General features: G+C 43.4%; 1 protein-coding gene across 1 annotated transcript in view; it reads left to right on the forward strand.

The window, feature by feature from the left end:
• Positions 1-18,634, forward strand: part of astn1 (astrotactin 1) — a 352,841-nt gene extending 334,207 nt beyond the window's left edge. Inside the window, exons 21-24 of the mRNA XM_041949058.1 lie at positions 226-361; positions 5,678-5,778; positions 7,080-7,263; positions 18,163-18,634. Of these exons, the coding sequence (XP_041804992.1) occupies positions 226-361; positions 5,678-5,778; positions 7,080-7,263; positions 18,163-18,400 (659 nt within the window). The 3' untranslated portion in view covers positions 18,401-18,634. The remainder of the gene's footprint in view (positions 1-225; positions 362-5,677; positions 5,779-7,079; positions 7,264-18,162) is intronic.
• Positions 18,635-20,012: the final 1,378 nt, after the last annotated feature.

Consider the following 20,012-nt stretch of genomic DNA (forward strand, 5'->3'; position numbering starts at 1 on the left):
TCATTTCAAATGGAGGTTTTTATATAAGTAAGCAAAGCAAACTTACTTGTGATGGAAAACTCATTAAACAGAGAAAATAATGCAGGCAAGAAATCAAAAAGTGTTCTGAGGACAAATCGTTTGTCGTGGCTCCTCAAGCTGTGCATGAATCACTTTGGACTGAAGTCTTCGGGGGAATTCTGTCTTCTCAACCAGGATGTCCCACTGTGTTTCTCTTTGTCGCAGAAACCCTTCTGAGCTTTGTGGATGACATCTTGTCTGGAGCCAGGTCTCCATGTGTGATGCTAGGGGACATTCCCAACCTCCTGTCCTCCTCCATCAGCATGATCATTCGCTGCCTGGAGCCTGACACCACATACATGTAAGTTCCACCCTTTTTATTATTAAAATTCATCATTTCTACTAAGAATTATTGATTTTTGAGTTTGCTGCTGATGTGGCCTATTGTCCCACGATGCATTGCACGGAGGAAATGGAGGAGCTACTCATGGCTGGAAAAGATTAGAGTAATGGTGGCCAGTGCCAGCCAGGCCTATATGCTGCAGACGTAATTGCATAACACCCCGCAACCACTGTTTCATGCTCTTGCTCGCTGTGGTCTTGGTAGCCTCAGCACTACATTTCATCTGCTGCTGATGTGTTTTGACTCCTATACTGTTGTGGTCTGGGTAGACTAACATACAGTTTTAGGACAACTAAAGAACATGTGCAGTGTTCTTTTGGGCGTTTGTTGTGTCAAGTTTGCCTTGGCCCACCATGGTTGAAAATGGTCTCATTGATTACTGTTGTACTCTGTTAAACAGTGTTTTTGTGTGTGTGTGTGTGTGTGTGTGTGTGCGAGTGCGTGAGGAGAGTGACAGGTATGGTACGTGTCTGCTTGATAACATGAACGAGTTGAGTAGCATGAATCATATAGTCCAAACTCAGTTGTAGTGAACGTCCATGTCTGTTGCTCTTGATGTAATTGTGCGTGTCAGTGCACTCATCTAACTCATGTCATGACCCTCGTCCAGTCTTTTTTAAAAGATTTATATCTGCAGTACACCTTTGAGCCACATGAGGGAGCCTGTTGATATTTCTACCACACTCACGATTTCCGCCCATGATAATGAAAGGATTCTGCAGCCAGACACAAGAAATGGACGCTTGGCGAAGAAAAAAAAAGAAAGGCCGGACTACAGCTAACATCAGATAGCTATCCGTGAGAGAAGCCAGCATGAGGAACTGCTACAGACCAGACTGCATCGAACGTAAGCCCAGCTACTATCCATGAGGGAAGCCAGCATGAGGATAAACATGAAGCCATCCATACTACCGGTCACATTCAACCCGCTGATGACGGCACAGACGGAAGGGTCGAGGAATCACGTGAAGAGCCTCCTGAACACTGCACACCGCACTTTACACCTACACCTCTACCTCCACCTGCACCTTCTGTGTACTTGACTTTTATGTACACACATATACTATAATTATATACATTTTAGTATATCAGCACATTTCAGTTTCATTGGCATATTTTATTCTGTCGGTACATTTCACTGTGTATATTTTATATTTTATTCTGCTTGTATATTTTATTCTGTTTGCACATTTCACTTCCATATTTTATTGTTTATTGTTTAGTATATTTTATTGCCTAAGTATATTTTCATTCTGTTATATTTTTAATTGCTTCACGAATATTTTTTTTATTGCATGTTGGTTTATTTTATTTTATTGTAGTTATCTTAATTTTATTCACTCTTTCTAGTCTTATCTTTCTTACCATCTAACATGGGGGTTGCAATGAAAATTTCATTGACATGTGCAATGACAATAAAGACTCTTGAATCTTGAATCTTGAATCTAAGAAGACAAAATCAGGGACAAGGCCCTGATTTTTCCAATTATAGTTTTGTTAATTGTTCCAGTCCAAAGGTAACACAGCACATGTGTTTTATATGCAGTAAATAAATCATTGGAATTCTTTCAAGGGAAGTCACGTGAGATTGAATCATTGCCGAAGGTTCTTTGTAGAGATGTGACAAGCAATGACAAAGCCCAGTTAGCTTCATATACAGTTTCCTACCGAGAAACAGCCCCACATTGTAGCAGAAAAATAAATCCTGCCTGCTGCTATAGACATGGTTAGCTCAAGGATTTTTGAAAAGTCAGCGAAAAATGTTTAATGTGCCCCCAATGCGTAACAACACTGTTTCCTGAAGAATATCAGACAACCTTGAGGAGCAGCTTAATTCAAGACTAAAGGCAGAAGGAGATTTCTCAGTGCAGCTCAGATTACACACCTTTGTGGGTTTACGTACAGTGCAATGAAATACCTCACAATCTTGACAAAGTACTGATAGAACTAATCCTTGTTGTGGACTTTATTAAAGGCGGCGCGCTCAACAATCGGCTTATCGAGAGCTCAGAGTTTATAAAGCAAGAAATGAAATCCATGGCTTCTTCCACGAGAAGAAGTGCCCCCGTGCTGATTTGTTCACTGATGATTGGCTTCTGACATTGTCGTATCTGGCAGATGCTTTATCTTTTCATCCCTCAACGGGCTGAATCTGAAATTGCAAGGACAGCACAACGATGTTTTCCGAAATTGGAAACACATCCTCGCCTTCCAAAAGTCCCTGAAGCTGTGGCTTGCATGACTCAGACGGCCAAACCCAAGCCACTCCACGTTTCCCACTGTGTTACAGCACGTAGACAAAACTGAAGTGACTGCCACAGATGTGAAACAACAGACTGGACTTATTCAGACATACCTAGCTGCGCTCATTGATAACTTTTATCGCTGTTTTCCAACAGAGAGATGTGACGTGTTGCGTGGCAAAAAGGTGGATTCAAAATCCCTTAAAATTTGAAAGCCCACTCGTTGCTGAAGCTGGAACTGACTCCTGCTGAAGAAACAGCTTGTTCTGATCATAAAAAAAAGCTCTCATGATGCATGTCTTTGATAGTACTGAATGTTCACTTTGTTCTGATAATTGTATTTATAACGTCAAATTTAATATGAAATGCTAGTGTTTTTAAAAACTGGGTCCCAGATGAGAAATTTGGGAAACACTGATCTGACCCTGGTATGTGGTAGGCCTGTAGCTACCACATAAGCTGGGATTGATCTGTTCTATTATATATGTCTTCACAGTGAAAGTCTGACATGAACTTCATGATGGTTCTTGCCACATTGCGGCACGACAATGTCAAAAGGTCGTCATAAAACAAGTATATACAGTAGTTTATAGCTTTGTTTCACAGTTCTCAGCTCGAGGCAAAGTAAGGAGGGCCCCTGAGGAAAATCTTGCCTCGGGCCCCCTGTTGTCCAGAGCCAGGCCTGATTGAGAATATGGTGAGGCGGCTCCAAAAAGACCACAGAGAACAAACAAAAAATCATCTGCGGAAAAACATGTGGTTTTCTCTTTGTGAACTTTGTGTCATTTCAAAGTCACTTTGACTGGCAGCTTTTGTTGCACTAACTACCTCATTTCCTGTCAGAATCAAAATGTAAAGTATGCTGATTTCCGACCAACTGCAAAAACAATATACAACGTAGCCTATAGTATATACAACCATGATGTAGCAATTAGCGTTTTCTGACATTAGCTGTAGCTAGCAGCAAACAGATTTCTGTGCACTAGTAATGTGTCCAGCCTAGCTAAAGCTAGCACAACATTAGCAGTGGGAAATACAGCAGCTAGCCTAAATCCATCAATGGTGCCTTCCAGCACCTCATACAAGTTGGGGTATTCAACATGTGTAGAAATAGAAACAGAGATTTTGTAGTTTAACAAGCAGTTAGCTTCCATTTGGACATTATTTACAGACCAAAAACAACCACTTTGACCTTTTTTCCCTTGTGCTATTTGTGCAAATTTGACAGCTTGAACTTTATATACAAGCTATGACAGTTTTGGAGGGTTTTTTGTTGTTGTTGTTTGCTTGTTTTTTTTTCTTGTTGTTTTATTTTCTATTTTAACTAGCTGTCATCAAAACTGACACTTAGTGCTAAGCTAGGCTACACACAACACTTAGCTATCTCTGTCTGAGCCAACAGAGAGAAAATACACTTCGATCTTCGAATGTAACTCTGCGTAACACAGCAAATAAGCACATTTCCTGAAATAAAGCCACCTTTACGCACCACAACCACCAGTACAGGTAAGAATCCAGCCGCTTATTTTGTTAGAAAATAGCTTGATTGATTACAGCATAAGCAGTATGCATCCTAGGGCCTAAAGCCCTTGATGTAGCCTCAGCAAACCATAATGCAGGCTTGTTTGTGTCAACCTAAACTGTTGAGGCTGGTTTTTTAATCTACACAACCTAAGTTACTTGAAGTAATTAATAATTCTTATTCTTATTCTAAAAGTGATTGTGCAGTATTTACTTACAAACAAGGCTAGTTGACAAGTACAGGATTAGCTAGAAGTTCCCCACAATATATTTCCATCTGTATTTATCCTTAGGGAGTGCGTTTACATTCAAATAATGATGTATTATTTCTTCTCAGTGTTTGTGCATGCTTGAATAAAGCAGTTTAACTCTGTGATGCAGCAACCAAGACGTCCTTTCTCTGAGCACACACACAGAGACACACTCCGGATGCTCGGATGTTCTCATACACATGCTGACACTTATCTCTCCGACAGCCTGCCAGGAGGGAAGCCACACACACTCTTCACGGAGAGGAAAAGAAACAGAGCAAAAGTGGAGGCAAAGGCACGGAGAGGCAGAGGCAGCGACTGGGGTTGGGAAAGACAAAGAGGAATGAGTGAGGAAAAGATCAAGAGGAAGGTGCAGCGGAAAAGAGAGCACGAGCAAAACAAAAGAGAAGAAAAAAGGGCCAGAGGCCCGAGGACGGAGCCTCTTCAAACAGTTTTGATGTATGTGGGCTGAGTGAGCGGCTACACATGCCCTTTTAATCCCAGCATCAGCGGGGCTCCTGCTCTCTCTATCCTGTCTGGCAGCTCATTCATCCCTGCGAGCCAAGGCCTCATCTCTCCCTTCAGGGCGCTGCATGCTCCTTATATTTTCGGAGTCCTTCCAAAGCTTGAGATCGGTGCCCTGTAGGGGGAAGACGGAGTGTGCGTGGAGAAGTCTGTACACACTATTATGGCAACATGACACAGAAAACACACTCTGCAGCTGCAAGTTCGGTCTTGGAAGACGCTGGAAAGGTTTAATGCTTTAAAGTCGGTAGCTAGAAATGCATCAAGTCTTTCTTTTCAGCTAAGCGTGCGTGCCTTTAGTTCACTGTCTGTGAATGCAATTTGAATAAAATGCTTAATATACTGAACCTCCTGGCTGATCATAAAAATTGCGAGGCAGTTTTTATTTTTCTGCTTGTGTTTGTGTGGGGTCTAAATCCTTGATGCTGCAGGTGGATGCAGTTTGTGTTTTGCTCACTAGGTGGAGATATTCATTCAGTGAAGTCCTGTATTGATAATGCAGCCCCTCATCTCCGACGAGGGGAGTCTTTTAATTGAATCAACAGCTGCATGAAAGGCCGCAGCTGTCAGATTTTTTTTTTTTTGCTGCTGGTGTTCATACAACTGATTCACCAAACCCCATTGCCGGAAATCTAAATGTACCTGCAGAACCCGTTTGGCTGAGGGTTATTTATCGCCCACAATCAGCAGCAGACTTGCTGAACATTCACATGTGTGCGTGTTTGTGCGTCCAGGTTCCGGCTGTGGGCAGTAGACAACACAGGGCGCCGCTCCAGTCCAAGTGAGGTCACCATCAAGACCCCGTGCCCGACTGTGGATGACGTCAAGGCACAAGGTGAGGAAAGAGGCACGGCCTGGAGTCGGAAAGGTGAATCACCTCTCAGTGCTGATCACAGGTGGAGACGAGTCTCATCCTCCAACGCTGTGCATATACGCTCGAGGTGACTGTGGTACAACAAAGTTGAACATCTGTATGGGTTTGTTTGTTTCATACAGCTAATTCAAAGGACAGGCATTTGCTCTCCAGAGTAGGACCCTTTATGAACCCTTCACACTATAATTCACTATAAAATGTTGTTATTCCATATATTAAAAAGTGAAAGAAAAGAGAAAAGAGTTGAGATTTGTAGCAAAGGTGTGACGCCACTGGCTTACACTGCTTATTTTAACGCCTGGAAATACATGAATGCTGTGAAATACAATACTTCCACTTCGTGGCTCTGTTTTGAACAGATTTTATCGGCATCATTAACCAGGACAGGTGGATAAGTCACCGATGTGACGAGCCATGAAGAGACGACTTCCTACTTGAAGAAAATCTTAATCCGCTTTGGCTTCAGGGGGAGATGTTAATGATTTATTCATTTTGAAATGTTATTGATGTCGAGATATGCATATAAAATGACATCTGTGTTTTTAATCTGAGCTGCGAAGTGTGGCTGCAGTATAAAAAGAAATAGGAGAGGGCTTCGCATTTCCATTAATGGGGACTGCGTAGATTTGCTTTGTGTTTCTACAGAAATTCTGATGGGAGAGGAGAAGTCCTCCCTCCACTGGAAGCAGCACATCAGACCCTAACAGTGTCTCAGAGCTGCAACAATTAGCCAAATAATTAACCAGTCAAACGACAGAGAAAAATGATCTGCGACTGCAACAAATTATCAGTTCCTTTTTTTTTTAATCTGCATTTTTCAGGCAGCCCTGACTGTTTTATGTGATCGTTAAGTTAATATCTGCGGGGTGAACCCAGCAAGACATTTGAAAATGTCACCTTGGGCTTTACGAAATGTGGATCGGAATGTTTTCGCCTTGTTCAGACGTTTTACAGCCCAGATGATTCATCGAGAAAATAATCGGCAGATGAATTGAGAATGAGGATATTTGTCAGTTGCAGGCTGTGCTTCGTCCAGAGAAAACCAACATTAGAACTCTTTTGTCTTCCCCTGAGGATCATTTGGTATCAAGCAGCACAAAAATACCAGTTTGGTAAACAGAAGTAAGCTGTTTGCTGATTACTGATGTGTCTTATGACTTGGTACTGAAGTTCGCATTTTTCACACACGCGTAGCTGCCATGATGCGAGGTTATCTTATGTTGTTTGGAGTCGTTGACCCACGATTGTGTTTGCCATTCCAGAGATAGCCGATAAGATCTACAACCTGTTCAATGGTTACACCAGTGGGAAGGAGCAGCAGACGGCCTACAACACTCTGATGGACCTGGGTGCTCCCACGCTCCACCGTGTTCTGTACCACTACAACCAGCGCTACGAGAGCTTTGGAGAATTCACCTGGAGGTGTGAGGATGAGCTAGGACCCAGGTACAGTCATCTCTTAACCACTTTTTTTTGGGCAGATTTGTCCGAGGTGCTTTAGACCGCAGTGGATGAGGGAGGGAAAATGACAAACGGTGAGACTGTCAAACGTTTGGAATTCAGTTCGTACGTCGTAAGTGCCCACGTCTCGGATACGTGACCTCAGATCAGAAATATGCATTCCTTCCAGCAAATTGATCATCAACTTCAGCTGGATGGCCAATTAATCAGAAGGACCCAATAATACACAAGTCTACGTGTCAGACTTTTACAGAATACCAAAAGCCTGAGCCATTTTAATAATGTGTTGACCGTATTCGCTGTAATCAGTCCCTGAAATCGCAGAGATGTGTGTGTGAGTGCGTCCGCTCCATTCATGAGTTGCCCTCCCACCATGAAAATCTGTGAAAAATCTGTCGTGCTGAACTTGTACAATTGACACTGACATCTTCGAACAATAACAGTACAGCCTGGCTGCGAGATCGAAGAAAAGTGGCACCTAGACAAGAGTCTGGGTTGGTTTGGTGTGAACGCCACTTCAAAGTGCAATTCGAGCAGACGGTCCCTTTCACCAGCGATTTCAGATATGTTGGAAAACCCAGACTCTGATGTAGCTGCTCGCAGTCTATAAAAATTGAACATATGGCAGATTTGGACCGGGCTAAAATTACAGATATGCTCCATTAGTGATGACTTTACCCCTCACTCCTCACTCTTCCCATCTTAGCAGTGATTCATGGACCTCACTCACAATCCCATCTACTTGTAGAAGACATGCTCAAACCATCAAGTGTGCTGATTAAATCATACAACTCAAAATACTCATGTGATGCACCGAATGTGTGTTCATCCGCTGCTGAAAATATGTATATACACTTGTCCTGTTTGAGCAAATGTTTTAGACAAATTATTTTGAGTTCTTAAAGAAAGAAAGTATGGATTGAATCCCCCTTAATCCATTTTCGAAAAGGTGTGATTTGCGTCCAACATGCGGTTCTGATGGCGCACACTGGACCCTTCATGCCTGGGCAAACCACACGCCTGCACCTGATGCATGGCAATGCCAGGCCACATGTTTGTATTACTGTCACTTGAATGTTGCTGTTCCCTTGAGCTTCAGTAACTTTTCCTAAATGTCCACAGATTGCTAACTTCATCGTTGTTTGTTCATCTCATAATTTTTGCTCCTGGACTGAGGCTTCTCTGCTGCCCTGACCCTGCATTGTATCTAGCATTTTCAGTCCTGCCGACCTTTCACGTGTGCAGCAGAGGGAGGGACAGAAGAAGTCAAGAGACAATAGAGGCAATAAAGGGGCACAAGAGTAAGCAGCGGCAGTGCACGCTAAAATCATTGTATCCTGAAAAGGGGGCAGCCCTACTTCTTAATACCCGAACACTCTAAACAAAACCAAAACAAAGGTAATCCAATCCAGCCAAAGCGTTTCCTTCTCACATCCTTCAAAGCAGGCTGTAATTTGTTCCAAATCACCTTGTTTTCCAGCACAATTGCTAACAAATCTAACAGTGGCTCGAGAGCCAGATCTCCATGGTATCAGCCCGCTCAAAGCTCGGCACTGTCCGACCCGTGTTTTGCTTCTCAAAGGTGGGCAGACGTTCCGCTCCCAGCTCCCAAAGTGCCGTCTTTGATTCAAGGCGGCTGCTTGTGTGAATTAGAGTTACGGGGGAGATTCATTCAATCTGACTGGGAAGCTGAGGGGGCTTAACCTCCGTGACATCACCGGGGCCATTTCGTAAGGCGCAACCATGGAGGGCCCCATATTTCCCCCCAAACTGCAGATAAGTGGCCGTAATGTGAAATTGTAGCTTAATGTTTTATAAACAGAGCCATGTGTCCGACATAAAATATAAATGGCAGTCTGTGGTCCGTGCTTTCACTTTGGCAGGTGAAACTGATTAGCCAAGGCTCCCTTAATTCCCTCTGTTCCTCTGTGTGTCTGTGGGCTCCCCCCGCCCTTAATGAAAGGTTGTTTTTAATAGGGACCATGCTGGAAAGAGTTGATGTAATTGAGGGAGTTGCTTCTGAAGTGTTCCATTAAAATACACTTAGATTAACAGCCCCCCAATTTAGTTAAAGGGAGGGGTGATTAATGTTAATAAAGGCACCTCAGAGCTGGAAAAGCGGAGGAGAGGTGCATTCAAGGTGAGGCCTGGCAGCGGGGGAAAGGAAGTATAAACATGCTTTGTTTAGCCAAGTCATCAAATGAACATTAGGCCTTCCTATGTATCTGGTTCGGTGTGAGAGGCGGCTCCGCGCTGGACCTGAAGCAGCGCCGTGTGCTGCCTGTTGTTAGCGAGCAAGCGGGCAGGCAGGGAGGTTTACGCTCCACTGCTGTGTGTCTGAGTGTGCTGACAACCTCCCCGCGGCGTCAGACACTTTGTTTCTCTGACGCTATTCGGCCGCTGGGAAAAACAAACGCAGCGTATAAATGGCTGCGCCGACGCCAGGACAGAAATACGACTGATATCATTTTTTAGGGAACCAAAGCAAGGGTCACGCAAAGTTTCCGACTTTTCAGCCATCCAGTGTTGATGTTGGCCCGCTTCTGCGACAGCACCTAAGATCATTTTGATCATTGTCATTCATTTGAACGCAGGTCGACTCGGAACAGCGGCGTCTGATCTAGCCCCGCTCTTTGTATTTCTGTCTCAGCGTGAATAAACATTATGGTCATATTAGGATAAAGATTATACCCTTAAACATTTTTCTAAGCCAATGGTTTGTTGGTATAAAGTATCACAGTGTAGTCAGGCCGGTAAACATCGGGGATGTGCGGAAATACCGTTGTTTATTCAACCTACCCAATCATTAGGGGTCCGGGCATTCACTGCTGAAAAAAACCTTGTTGTTCTTGTTGCTGTTGTGAGACATCTGTTCTTCTTCTTCCATCTCTCTTCTTCTCTTCTTTTACCGAAAAGCACAGTGTCTGGATCTCAAAAACTATAAAATATAAAGCACCCGGCAGCTCGGATACTACAAATGAGCGCGCTACGCTCCTATTCTAGCCTCTATTACCAGGTTATATTGTTTACTGGGGGAATTTACATGCACGTATTTTAGATTTAGGCCTATTATCAGTGCTGATTCAGATTCAGACTGTTAAAATTTAGGGTTTCCTGAAACTCTCCTGCTCACATTAAAATGTTTATGAGTGATCATTCATTTTAAGCCCTTGAAGTTTCTGTCATTTTTGTCCAACATTTGGGATTTTTAGAAAACTCCAAAGACCATGAATTAGAGAACTAACACATCATTGTTATTATTATTATCATGATTGTTATTTTTTGTGACAAACCTCAGACTTCAGAATAACTTCAGATGGTGACATCACAGGCTTGTGACATCATCAGCCGGCACACCTGGTATTTACCAGCTGCTGGTTCCTGACAGCAGATTCAAAGTAAAACCAGGACTGTGCATCGCTTCACCCCGCGTGCACGCGTGTGTATGTGTGTTCCCGTGTTCGTGCACAGTGTAAGCCATAGAAAGCCAGCTCCATAGCGCTACCAGAAGTGCAAAACTCTACAGGGAAACCTTTAAATAACATCCAGGCCAGGACGGTCCTTGTTCTCCATAACAATCCCTCTGCGAGCCCCCTTTGTTTGTGGTTTGCTCTTAAATCAATATTTCTTTGTCCACTTATGAGGGATTATACCTCTCCTACCCAAACAACACATCTGTGGTGCCGCCGACAGTAAACACGAGAGCAGACAGGGTTCCCTGTAGTACACACACACACACACACACACACACACAGCCGTGTTTCCATCACTTTTGGGGACATTACGTAGACGTACATTCATGGAGACTTACCCTCACCATAATTATAACCACTACATGCCTAACCCCAACCCTTACCCTGACCTCGCCCTCACCTTCACCCTAAAAGTTACTGATTTATGAGTAATACAGAGTAATACAGGTCCACACACACACACACACGGTACAGACCACAGACGAACACACACACATGGGTTCATCTTCTCAGATCAGCTCATTGTTTTCTGGAGAGAATTCCCCGCTTTCTCTGTCACAAACAATGAGGACTGAATAAACGAGATTTTCATTAGCGAGTCAAAATACAGATAAGAAGAACTCTGCTCAGGCTCTGACTCAATGTAAACTCCGATCAGCCAAGTAAGCAATATCTGGAACCAAATGAATGAACAAATGTGGCTTTATCTTTCTCGTGGCAGCACAAACTCAGATCTGCTGTTTTTAGAAACATATCGAATCTCACTGACGAGACCGCTTGGCATCCCGCGGAGGACATTTTTGTTGCCTTTTTCATGCAACATCGCGTGACGTTTTAACTCAAACCATAAACTCACCGAAAGGCTGTCTCTCCGAAAGCCTGACACTTCTCCCCCCCGAGGGCCAGATCTTGTCATCGCCAGGAGAGTACCCATCATTTAAGGCACGCCGCTTGGCGGTTGACTTATAAATGCTGGATGTTTTGGCTGGGCTGAAAGAAAATCCTCCACCCTGGCCTGGTTTCAGTCCTGACCATGTCCTTGCTTGGACTTAGTGCCCTTCGACGAACTGAACAATATTTGATTTTTTTTCCTATTTTCTTTGTTTTTACATGACAGTCTCTCTAATCAGAGGAGCGCTTGCCATAATAAGTATTGTTATGGTTGGAATTCCTCTCAGGAAATCATAATCATAATCACAGCAGACTGTTTACTTTGCTCTCTGACTTTTTCTAGTTGAGAGAAAGACAAAAATACACACAGTTAAAGTAGAAGTGCCTTTCAGCTGCTCATCCAGCAGTGATTTATTAGTTTCTGTGATACTGAACAGTGAACAGAAACAAAAATATTTACAAACTCACTTTCCAGGAAAAATATCCCATTATCAACATCGGCATACAGGGTTTTGAGTTTACTTATCAGTACCTCACCTCTGTCCTCGAGAGGTCCGAGATGCTGCTTCGTCTGGTTCCAGTCGAATGGACGACACCGTGGCTTTGGAGCTGACAGACTATTTATAGAAATTAGTAATGACACTTTGATTGTGCAGTTTTTCCATTATTTTCTGAAACGCTCCATGTAGTTCAACATAATGAAGCAGAGGCAGCTACACTGATGATGGCATATCTTCAGTGTTCTGCCTTTTATGAACATGTAGGATATTCCAGCCCTGCCTACTAGAAATGACATTAATAGACAAGTAATTTTTAACAGCAAGTACATAATGCTGCCTGGATTCTGTTTTTTAATCAACAAAATAAGAAAACTTTATACATTATTCTAGTGATTAATTCCTGGAAATGCTCCCACTGATCACACCTGCAAAACATTTACTTGCATGTCTTTTCCTAAAGTGCTTTTGTATAAATTTCAGTAGTAGTTCGATATCTAAGAAGTCAAAGGTGACACCAGACGCGATGTGTGCAAAATCACAATCTTTCCCTGAAGCTGGCCAGAAACTGTCTGTTTTTAATAACTGCTGTGTTAACTCTCACGACGCATTTTAATCAGCCCAGATATCTGCGACTTGAAGCACATCAGGTTGGGGTGGCTTTGCCACAGGTCTGTTTCTGATCAGGTCTAAAAATTTGAACCCATGAATACCTCGAGTGTGTGCTCATAGTTTAAAGTCATAATCTGCAGCATTTTTTGTTGTTTGTTTCTGCTCCTCCTTCTATGTGACCCTCAAAGTGTGTTTGTGTGTGTGTGCACACCTTGCCATGCAAATGTGTGCCTTAAAGTGCATCTGTATCAACAGTGTATATTAATGTACATGTGTATCACATGACCATGCACGTGCATCTACGTGCCTGCTTGTATGCGCAGAGACAAAGCGACAAAGGTTTGGGGTGAGAGTGCTCTCAACGGGCCGCTCACGCTGTATCTCGGCGGGTATTTTCCACTCCTATACATGCTCAAGGATTTATGGTGACAACCGTTGCTATTTGGAAGCTCCGAAACGTTCCTCTGCTTTCCTAACAAATGAAAGCATAACAAACCACATTTTTTTTCTTTATTTAAAGCAAATAAATATCCAGATTTTCTCAAACCACTGAAATCTGTGGCAAAATGTTGGGAACATAAAGAGGTTTCAGAAAAATGATATGAATGACAGTATGGCAGCACAGTACCAGTCCCAACACAAGCGCTCCTGCCTGCAGACAGACTGACATCATTAAAATGATTATTTCTCTCTCTGCAGTTTCCAGAGCAGAAGACATAACTGAGTAGCTGTTATGTCTCTGTCTATATGCATTTGCAATAGGGATGTTGACCTGCTGGGCGTACTTAGGAACAAATAATATTCAAAATCTCCAGTTCCAAGAACAGTTCAATAACAAATACAAAGTACTTCTATTAGCCAGGCGACTGCAAAGAGGATGTTGCTTCTCATGTGTCTCTATATGTGAAATGGTTTGCAAATTAGAGAGGAATGCCAAAAATAATGCAGAAATATGTTCGACTCAAGGTGTTTCGCCTGTTTGAATTCGAATTTGAATTGTGGTGTACAGAACACATCTATTTTCCAGAAATAACATTGACACATGCTAGGAAATATGGTGATGTGCTACGTTAAGAGATGAAGCACAGCAGAGGCCGCAGGCCACACAGTGTCTGTATTATTACAGCGTGTTGGTCAGTGCCAACTTTAGGTTCAAAACACCAAAGAATTGCAGCTTATCAACAAAATCAAAAATCAAAAAAAGACTTGTGGCTCATCATTTGAATGCATGTTTGACAAGAGGATATTAGTTTGCCACAAAGACTGGAACACACAAGTTACAAGTAAAACAACACATTTTCTTACTTATTTCTAATGGCTGCTTTTATCCAGGATCAAGGTCTGGATCCATAGCGGACTGCTAATCAATCCAGACTGGAGCATGTGCCACTTATTACGTTCTCTATATGTTTCTTATGTTTGCATGTATAATGAATGTGTGTGTGTGTGTGTGTGTGTCCGGTCTGTGACACTCGCTGCAGACTGTGTGTGTATGTGTCTGCAGGCCTGTGATCAGCTTCTGTGTGTGCGTTCATTCTCATGCAACCGCAGGTCAGTGACGTGCAAATGTTCTCGCTAATGCTTTAGACAAATATTCTACAATTCTGCAAATTCTGTGAAGCTGCAAGTTAAAAGAAAAAGTAAAGTTAAGAGAAAATGCGGCGCTCATTCTCCTGCAGTCCAGCTAGAGTTCAACTGTTTGGTGAAATTTTTAATTTGGTTATGACCGATTGTACAGTTGAATGTATGACATTTTTGTACAATCATAGACAGTTGGTGACTTTTTTTATTTTGGTGCATCGTGCTGCCATTGTTTCAGCCCTCTGACTTTATGTAAAATCCACCGTTTCACTTTAAAATGAATCTAGCGAGCAGGCAAGGAGCATGCAGCTGGCTTAAGTTTGCTGAATGGTTGCTGACTTGCTCACTCGCTGCCACAGTGGCCGCCGTTAAGCAGAAGTTACACAGTCCTGCATTAGTTCCGACATTCCCATCGCGGGGGCCGTTTGTTGGCTCGAGGGCAGTGCCTGAGAAAACCGCTGACAGTGAGGTCTGCGGATCATCCGAAGTAGCAGTAGCATTGTTTCTTGAAACATGGTTGATGTTAAATTCATTACATCAAATCAAATTTTTCAGGGCTGTGACCACCAAAAACAGAATTCCGTTCCCCTCCATTGTGCTGAGGCGGAGGCATAGATCTCAGATATCTCCAAATCTGGATGAGTGAAACCAAAATTAGCGGCATGGTTAGATGCTACAAGGGATTAAGCTCAAATGATACTTTGTGCGCCCGCATAACCCTGTCCTCTGCCCATGTCTCCAAACTGCCATCCAAAGTGGACCATAAGGCAGAGCGCTCATATTTGAACCAAACGCTGCCCCTCTGTCCTACCCCTCTGCATCAAGGCACCCTTCAGTGTCTGTATCATCACCATCATTTTGTTTCTCTTCAGCGTCATCGGTCATCTTTCCGGTCATTTTGAGATCACCGGCGAGAATCACGACCCCATCAGCTCCGTCGCTTTCCCTACCGTCGCCTCCTTTTTCACTGCCGCTTTCGTTTTCACCTCTCCGTCTTCATTTGCATGTCAGTCATCATCAGATCTGCCTCGTGACTACCCGGTGAGTGCCCGTGATGATTAGCAGAACATATTTGTGAGTTCACTGCGGTTTGCGTCCACCTGCACATTTATGCATTGTAAATTAAATTAAATTGATGCACAGAGGAGGGAAACCACACAGCTGCAGGCGGGCGGGGTGAAGTACGCTGCTGAAACAGCTCTGCATGGGAAAAGGAGATGCAGAGAATCAGAGCGACGGATAGGTAAAAACACCTAGAAATACACAAATCCTCTTTGTTTTTTCTTCGATATGGACATTCATTTCCTTTAACTGGTCTGGGGCACATTGAATGTGTGGCCTGGGTGCTCTGATGTGTCATCAGTTCATAAGTATAATGTGCTGCGGCTCTGGTGGCTCTGGTGCGTCCAGCAGACTTGTGGCTTGGCAGGATGGGGACACTGTGCTGTAGAAGTGCTGGTTTGGCCGGAGAATGGGGAGAAAGTGTGTGTGGAATGAATGAAATCCTCCCCTGCTGCCATTTTCTGACTTTAGACAAACACTTGACAGGGTTTCACTACAAGGGCCAAACAGGCTGCATCGGCCCTAATGGTTATTTATTGCACTGAGCGTCCCTGTGAGATGTATTTATGTGAACTCTGTGCATCGTGTTACTAATGGAGATGATTTTTCAGCTGGCTTGGTCTGGCCAAGGGACAAGTTTCAAGCATTTCATAGTCTCTCCTCTGCCTCCCCTCTATATTACAGCTGCCCATTAGCCTGTTTTCCTCCGCAGGACCAGCTCTTTACTTGCCACTGTCATTCATTTCTTCATTCATTCATTTTTTCCACTGTTTTACTTTCGTCATTCCTACCCAGACCTTCGGCAGCCACTGTGTGCTTTGGGTCAAAGCTGGAATGTGTCAGTAACAGTGCACCTTACCCTGTGAGCTCCTTCAGACAGGAGGCAGTGGTAGATGGGTAGGTTTTAGGTTCTGTCATGCAGTGATGTCATTCAAAAGCAACAGCAGCGCCACGGTGTGATTTATGGACTGGAGACAGTGAGTATATCTGAAGGCAGATGTGCATCAACACTGAGAGTTCACCTTCCTTCACATGCTTGGCAACATTTCCTGGTTGCTGACTGGCTGCTTGGCTTTTGCGATATCAGCTACTTTCTAAACCCCTACAAAACACCTGAGACGAGCTGGGTGGGGCTGGGGGAGATAGCAAGTCATGCCAGTACACTTATGCAACACAAGTAGATGTCAAAATGAGACATTTTTCTAACCTGCAGACTTCCTGTGAGACAAAGTAGGAAGGGAGGTGCAGTGGCGGTCCAGTGGTGCAGTAAAATTTGGTGTCAAGGAAGGCTACAGTTTCCACCATCTACCAGCTGCCAGCTCGAACCAGGACCCAGACTTAGCCTACAATACGGCTAAGATTGTCTTAAGTCTCTGCTGTTTAAGGATCTCCCGAAGAACTCGAGCGATCACTCTGCTGTAGAACGAATCCCTCTTAATGAACATATAGTACATGTGTGAACTCTCTCAAAATAACAGTACCACAAATATCACATGAGGACAAGGTCAGGGTCGGGTTCAGATGTCAGACCTGAACCTGGCCTGAGACACAGACCTGATGAGCACTGATTTCACAGCTGTTTGCTTCCTAACAAAGGCAATGTTCATTTAAAACTTTGTGTCTTACCTAGTGAAACATGAGTTCTCCCCTGTGCCTCTCCGTGACATGTAATCCATCCTCCCTGCAGAGGAAGTTGGTCAAATACATCTTGGCTTTCTGTTATTCTTCTCTTGCTGATTGAAACAACATGACTCATCTCAGCTGAGACGCCCGCTCACCTTCACAGTGACGGATGACAAACTCAGAGTCATCTTTGCAGTTTTGTTGCATGTAGCACGGTAAAGATAACTTCGACTGTTTGCCTTTTTAAACTGTAATAACAATTTGCTCTAGCACTAGCGTTAGCATTGCTAATTTGCTGTTGGGACAACACACACATCCACACACAGTCCACTTCCATCATGATCAGCGCTGTCTCTGACCCACTCAGGTATTAAACATAATGTTAAACAGACCGGGGAACCTCACTAACAGAATCTGACCTGACTGACCGCACACAAGTGTGGATCCAAACCCTAACAGATACCAGCTCAGGTCTCGGGTCCTCGGCTTCTGGCGGATCTGTGAAGACCTCTAGGTCAGGGTGTCGGCGGGAGCTGCAGCAGACACACAGCACAGTGAGCCAGTGGTTGTGAAGCAAGAATGAAACTACTGATGCCCATCAGCTCAAGCTCAGTGCTCTGCCTGAACTGAAGCTGTGCTCTGTTTGCACTTGCGCCACATTAAAATCTCTGCTATCACATAAAACATACATGCATATGAATGCTGCGTTTGCCTGCTTCGCACTGAGAAGAATCTCATAACCTGGAAAGCAGTATCATACATTTTCATGTTCTCTAATATGCAAATGAGAGCCAACAAACTGTTGTGCATCATGAGACAAAATATTGAATATGTCTCCAGTTATGAATAAGCTTCCTGGCAGAGGGACATACAGTGTAAAGCCCTTTTTTTCAATGTCAAAAAACATTAGTATATATTTATTGGCATATCGACCTATAATGAGCTTTACCAAACACACACAATTGTTATCCCCTTGCAATGATGAAATTACAGTAGAATGTAAAGTATAGGTTTGTGTTTGTTGTGTTTGTGTTTGTTGTGAGTCCACCTCCTGTACTAACAAATGGCTTCATTTATATTTTTGGTCTTCTCTTTGTTTTTGAATCCTCGAATGATTGAAGTTATCCCTCACTTTGTTCCAACAGGAAGGCCGGCCTCATCCTCTCCCAGTTAGACGAGCTCTCCCCGTGGTGTAAGGGTCTTCTTCAGGAGCCCAAGATCGGCCTCCGCAGGATGTCCCTCAAGTTCCTGTCCTGCCGTTACACTGACACCAAGGTGTTTGGGCTGAACTGGTCCGACATGGGCCAGGACGTACACAAGGCCTGTGACGAGCAGACGCTCACCGTCATGTACAATGACTACGGCGAGCCCAAGGAGCTGTAAAATGATTCAGCACTTTCAGCCCGCATATGTACAAGAATATAGGAGATTTGTCAAACCCAACAAAGAAAGAAATAAAATGGAGGTTTCACATTTGTTTCCGTTAGCTAAATGCATTCATGGTGTCACGAGCTAATGCTAAACACGATGTGAAATGCCATTTAGCTGAACTCCACTCTTGAATGACTTGCAATGACGAGTCAGAATCAACGCAGGCTTGACACACTCTGCAGGTGCTTCACAGTAAGAGCCGTCTTTGTTCATGCTTTTTCATCAGTTCTCATTGGTCCTTCTTCACCGCTGATGATTGTGTGTGTGTGTGTGTGCGTGTGTGTGTGTGTGTGTCAGAGGGTGAATGAGAGGAAAACTGTGAAAAAAGCAGCCATTTACCATTAACTGTGAAGCAGCTGCAGGCACAAGATTTAAAAAAAAAAAGTTTACTTGGCCACCAAGGCTGACTGTGTGCTTGATTAGAGGTCGGCATTGTGAGTTGTTAAGTGTGAAATACTGCACGGCAGGAACGGACCAAAAAAAAGGATGGATAATCAAAATGAATCAGAGATCATTGTTCTTCTGTCCCTATGTGAAACGCGGAAGTATTCCAACTAGGAAAAGCTAAATTTATGGCATTTTACATTTTGTTTTGCATACAATCATGACATTGAATGCATTTATCTTCGGAAAACAAATATCTCAAAAGAACTAAATCTCATAAGACCATGTATTTTATCTCATTTTAATTCTCTGTTGGACCCGACAGTCGTTTTAAAACTTTGATACACAAAGAGAGCACATTTTTTACCCTCTGTTGCTAAGACGTGACATCTTAATAGCGTAGTTCAGACAGGAAAGCATAATGTCATTTGGCTTCTTCATCATCGGTCAGATTTGAAAAGGGCAGACGTGGGACGTACAGGGCAGCTCCTTTGTGCCTCTTTAAATCCAAACTTATCATATCTCTGGCGAAAAGTTACAGAGGGCACCTGTTGATGTCGAACAGGTAGAGCCCACATCCATCCTGCAGCCTGGATACGGTTAGTCGCTTCTTAGACCTGACCTCTAAAGTCAGCGCTTTGTTCTCGTAAAGTTTACATGAAAAATGGATCCAGGAGATTCTGGGTCTTGTAAAGATTTAACCGTTGAAGTTTATTGTAGCTTCAGTTTCACTGGTACATTCCAGCCATTGGTTAATATTTTGCAGCTTCTGACGCTTGTCGTGCGCGTTTATTATGAATAACTGTAACGCACCCAGCGGGTGAGCACTTCATGGGCTACAACATCATGTATCTCCTCAGCTGTGATTTGGTATTGGCTGCTGTGTTGTGTGGAGTTGCTTCGTACACATCAAATCTTAGCAAGGCCTGCAGTTTTCAACCACCACTTCTTCTTTTTTTCCACATATTCAGAATGATTTAGCCTCAAACCTGATTTGGTCTTTGGTCACTCAAACGTGTTGAAAGGTTAATGCAGTGCAGCATATTTACATTAATGAGGAACTAGCCAGTATTTTGCTGAGTTACCCATGGCTGTATGAGAAAGGTGAGGTAGCATGTGAGCTGTCGAAGCTTCAGAGATTTTAGAAAGAGACGATGGTCTGCAAGGAGTTATTTTAGTA

Source organism: Chelmon rostratus, chromosome 12 (genome assembly GCF_017976325.1).
Source record: "Chelmon rostratus isolate fCheRos1 chromosome 12, fCheRos1.pri, whole genome shotgun sequence".
NCBI lineage: Eukaryota > Metazoa > Chordata > Actinopteri > Chaetodontiformes > Chaetodontidae > Chelmon > Chelmon rostratus.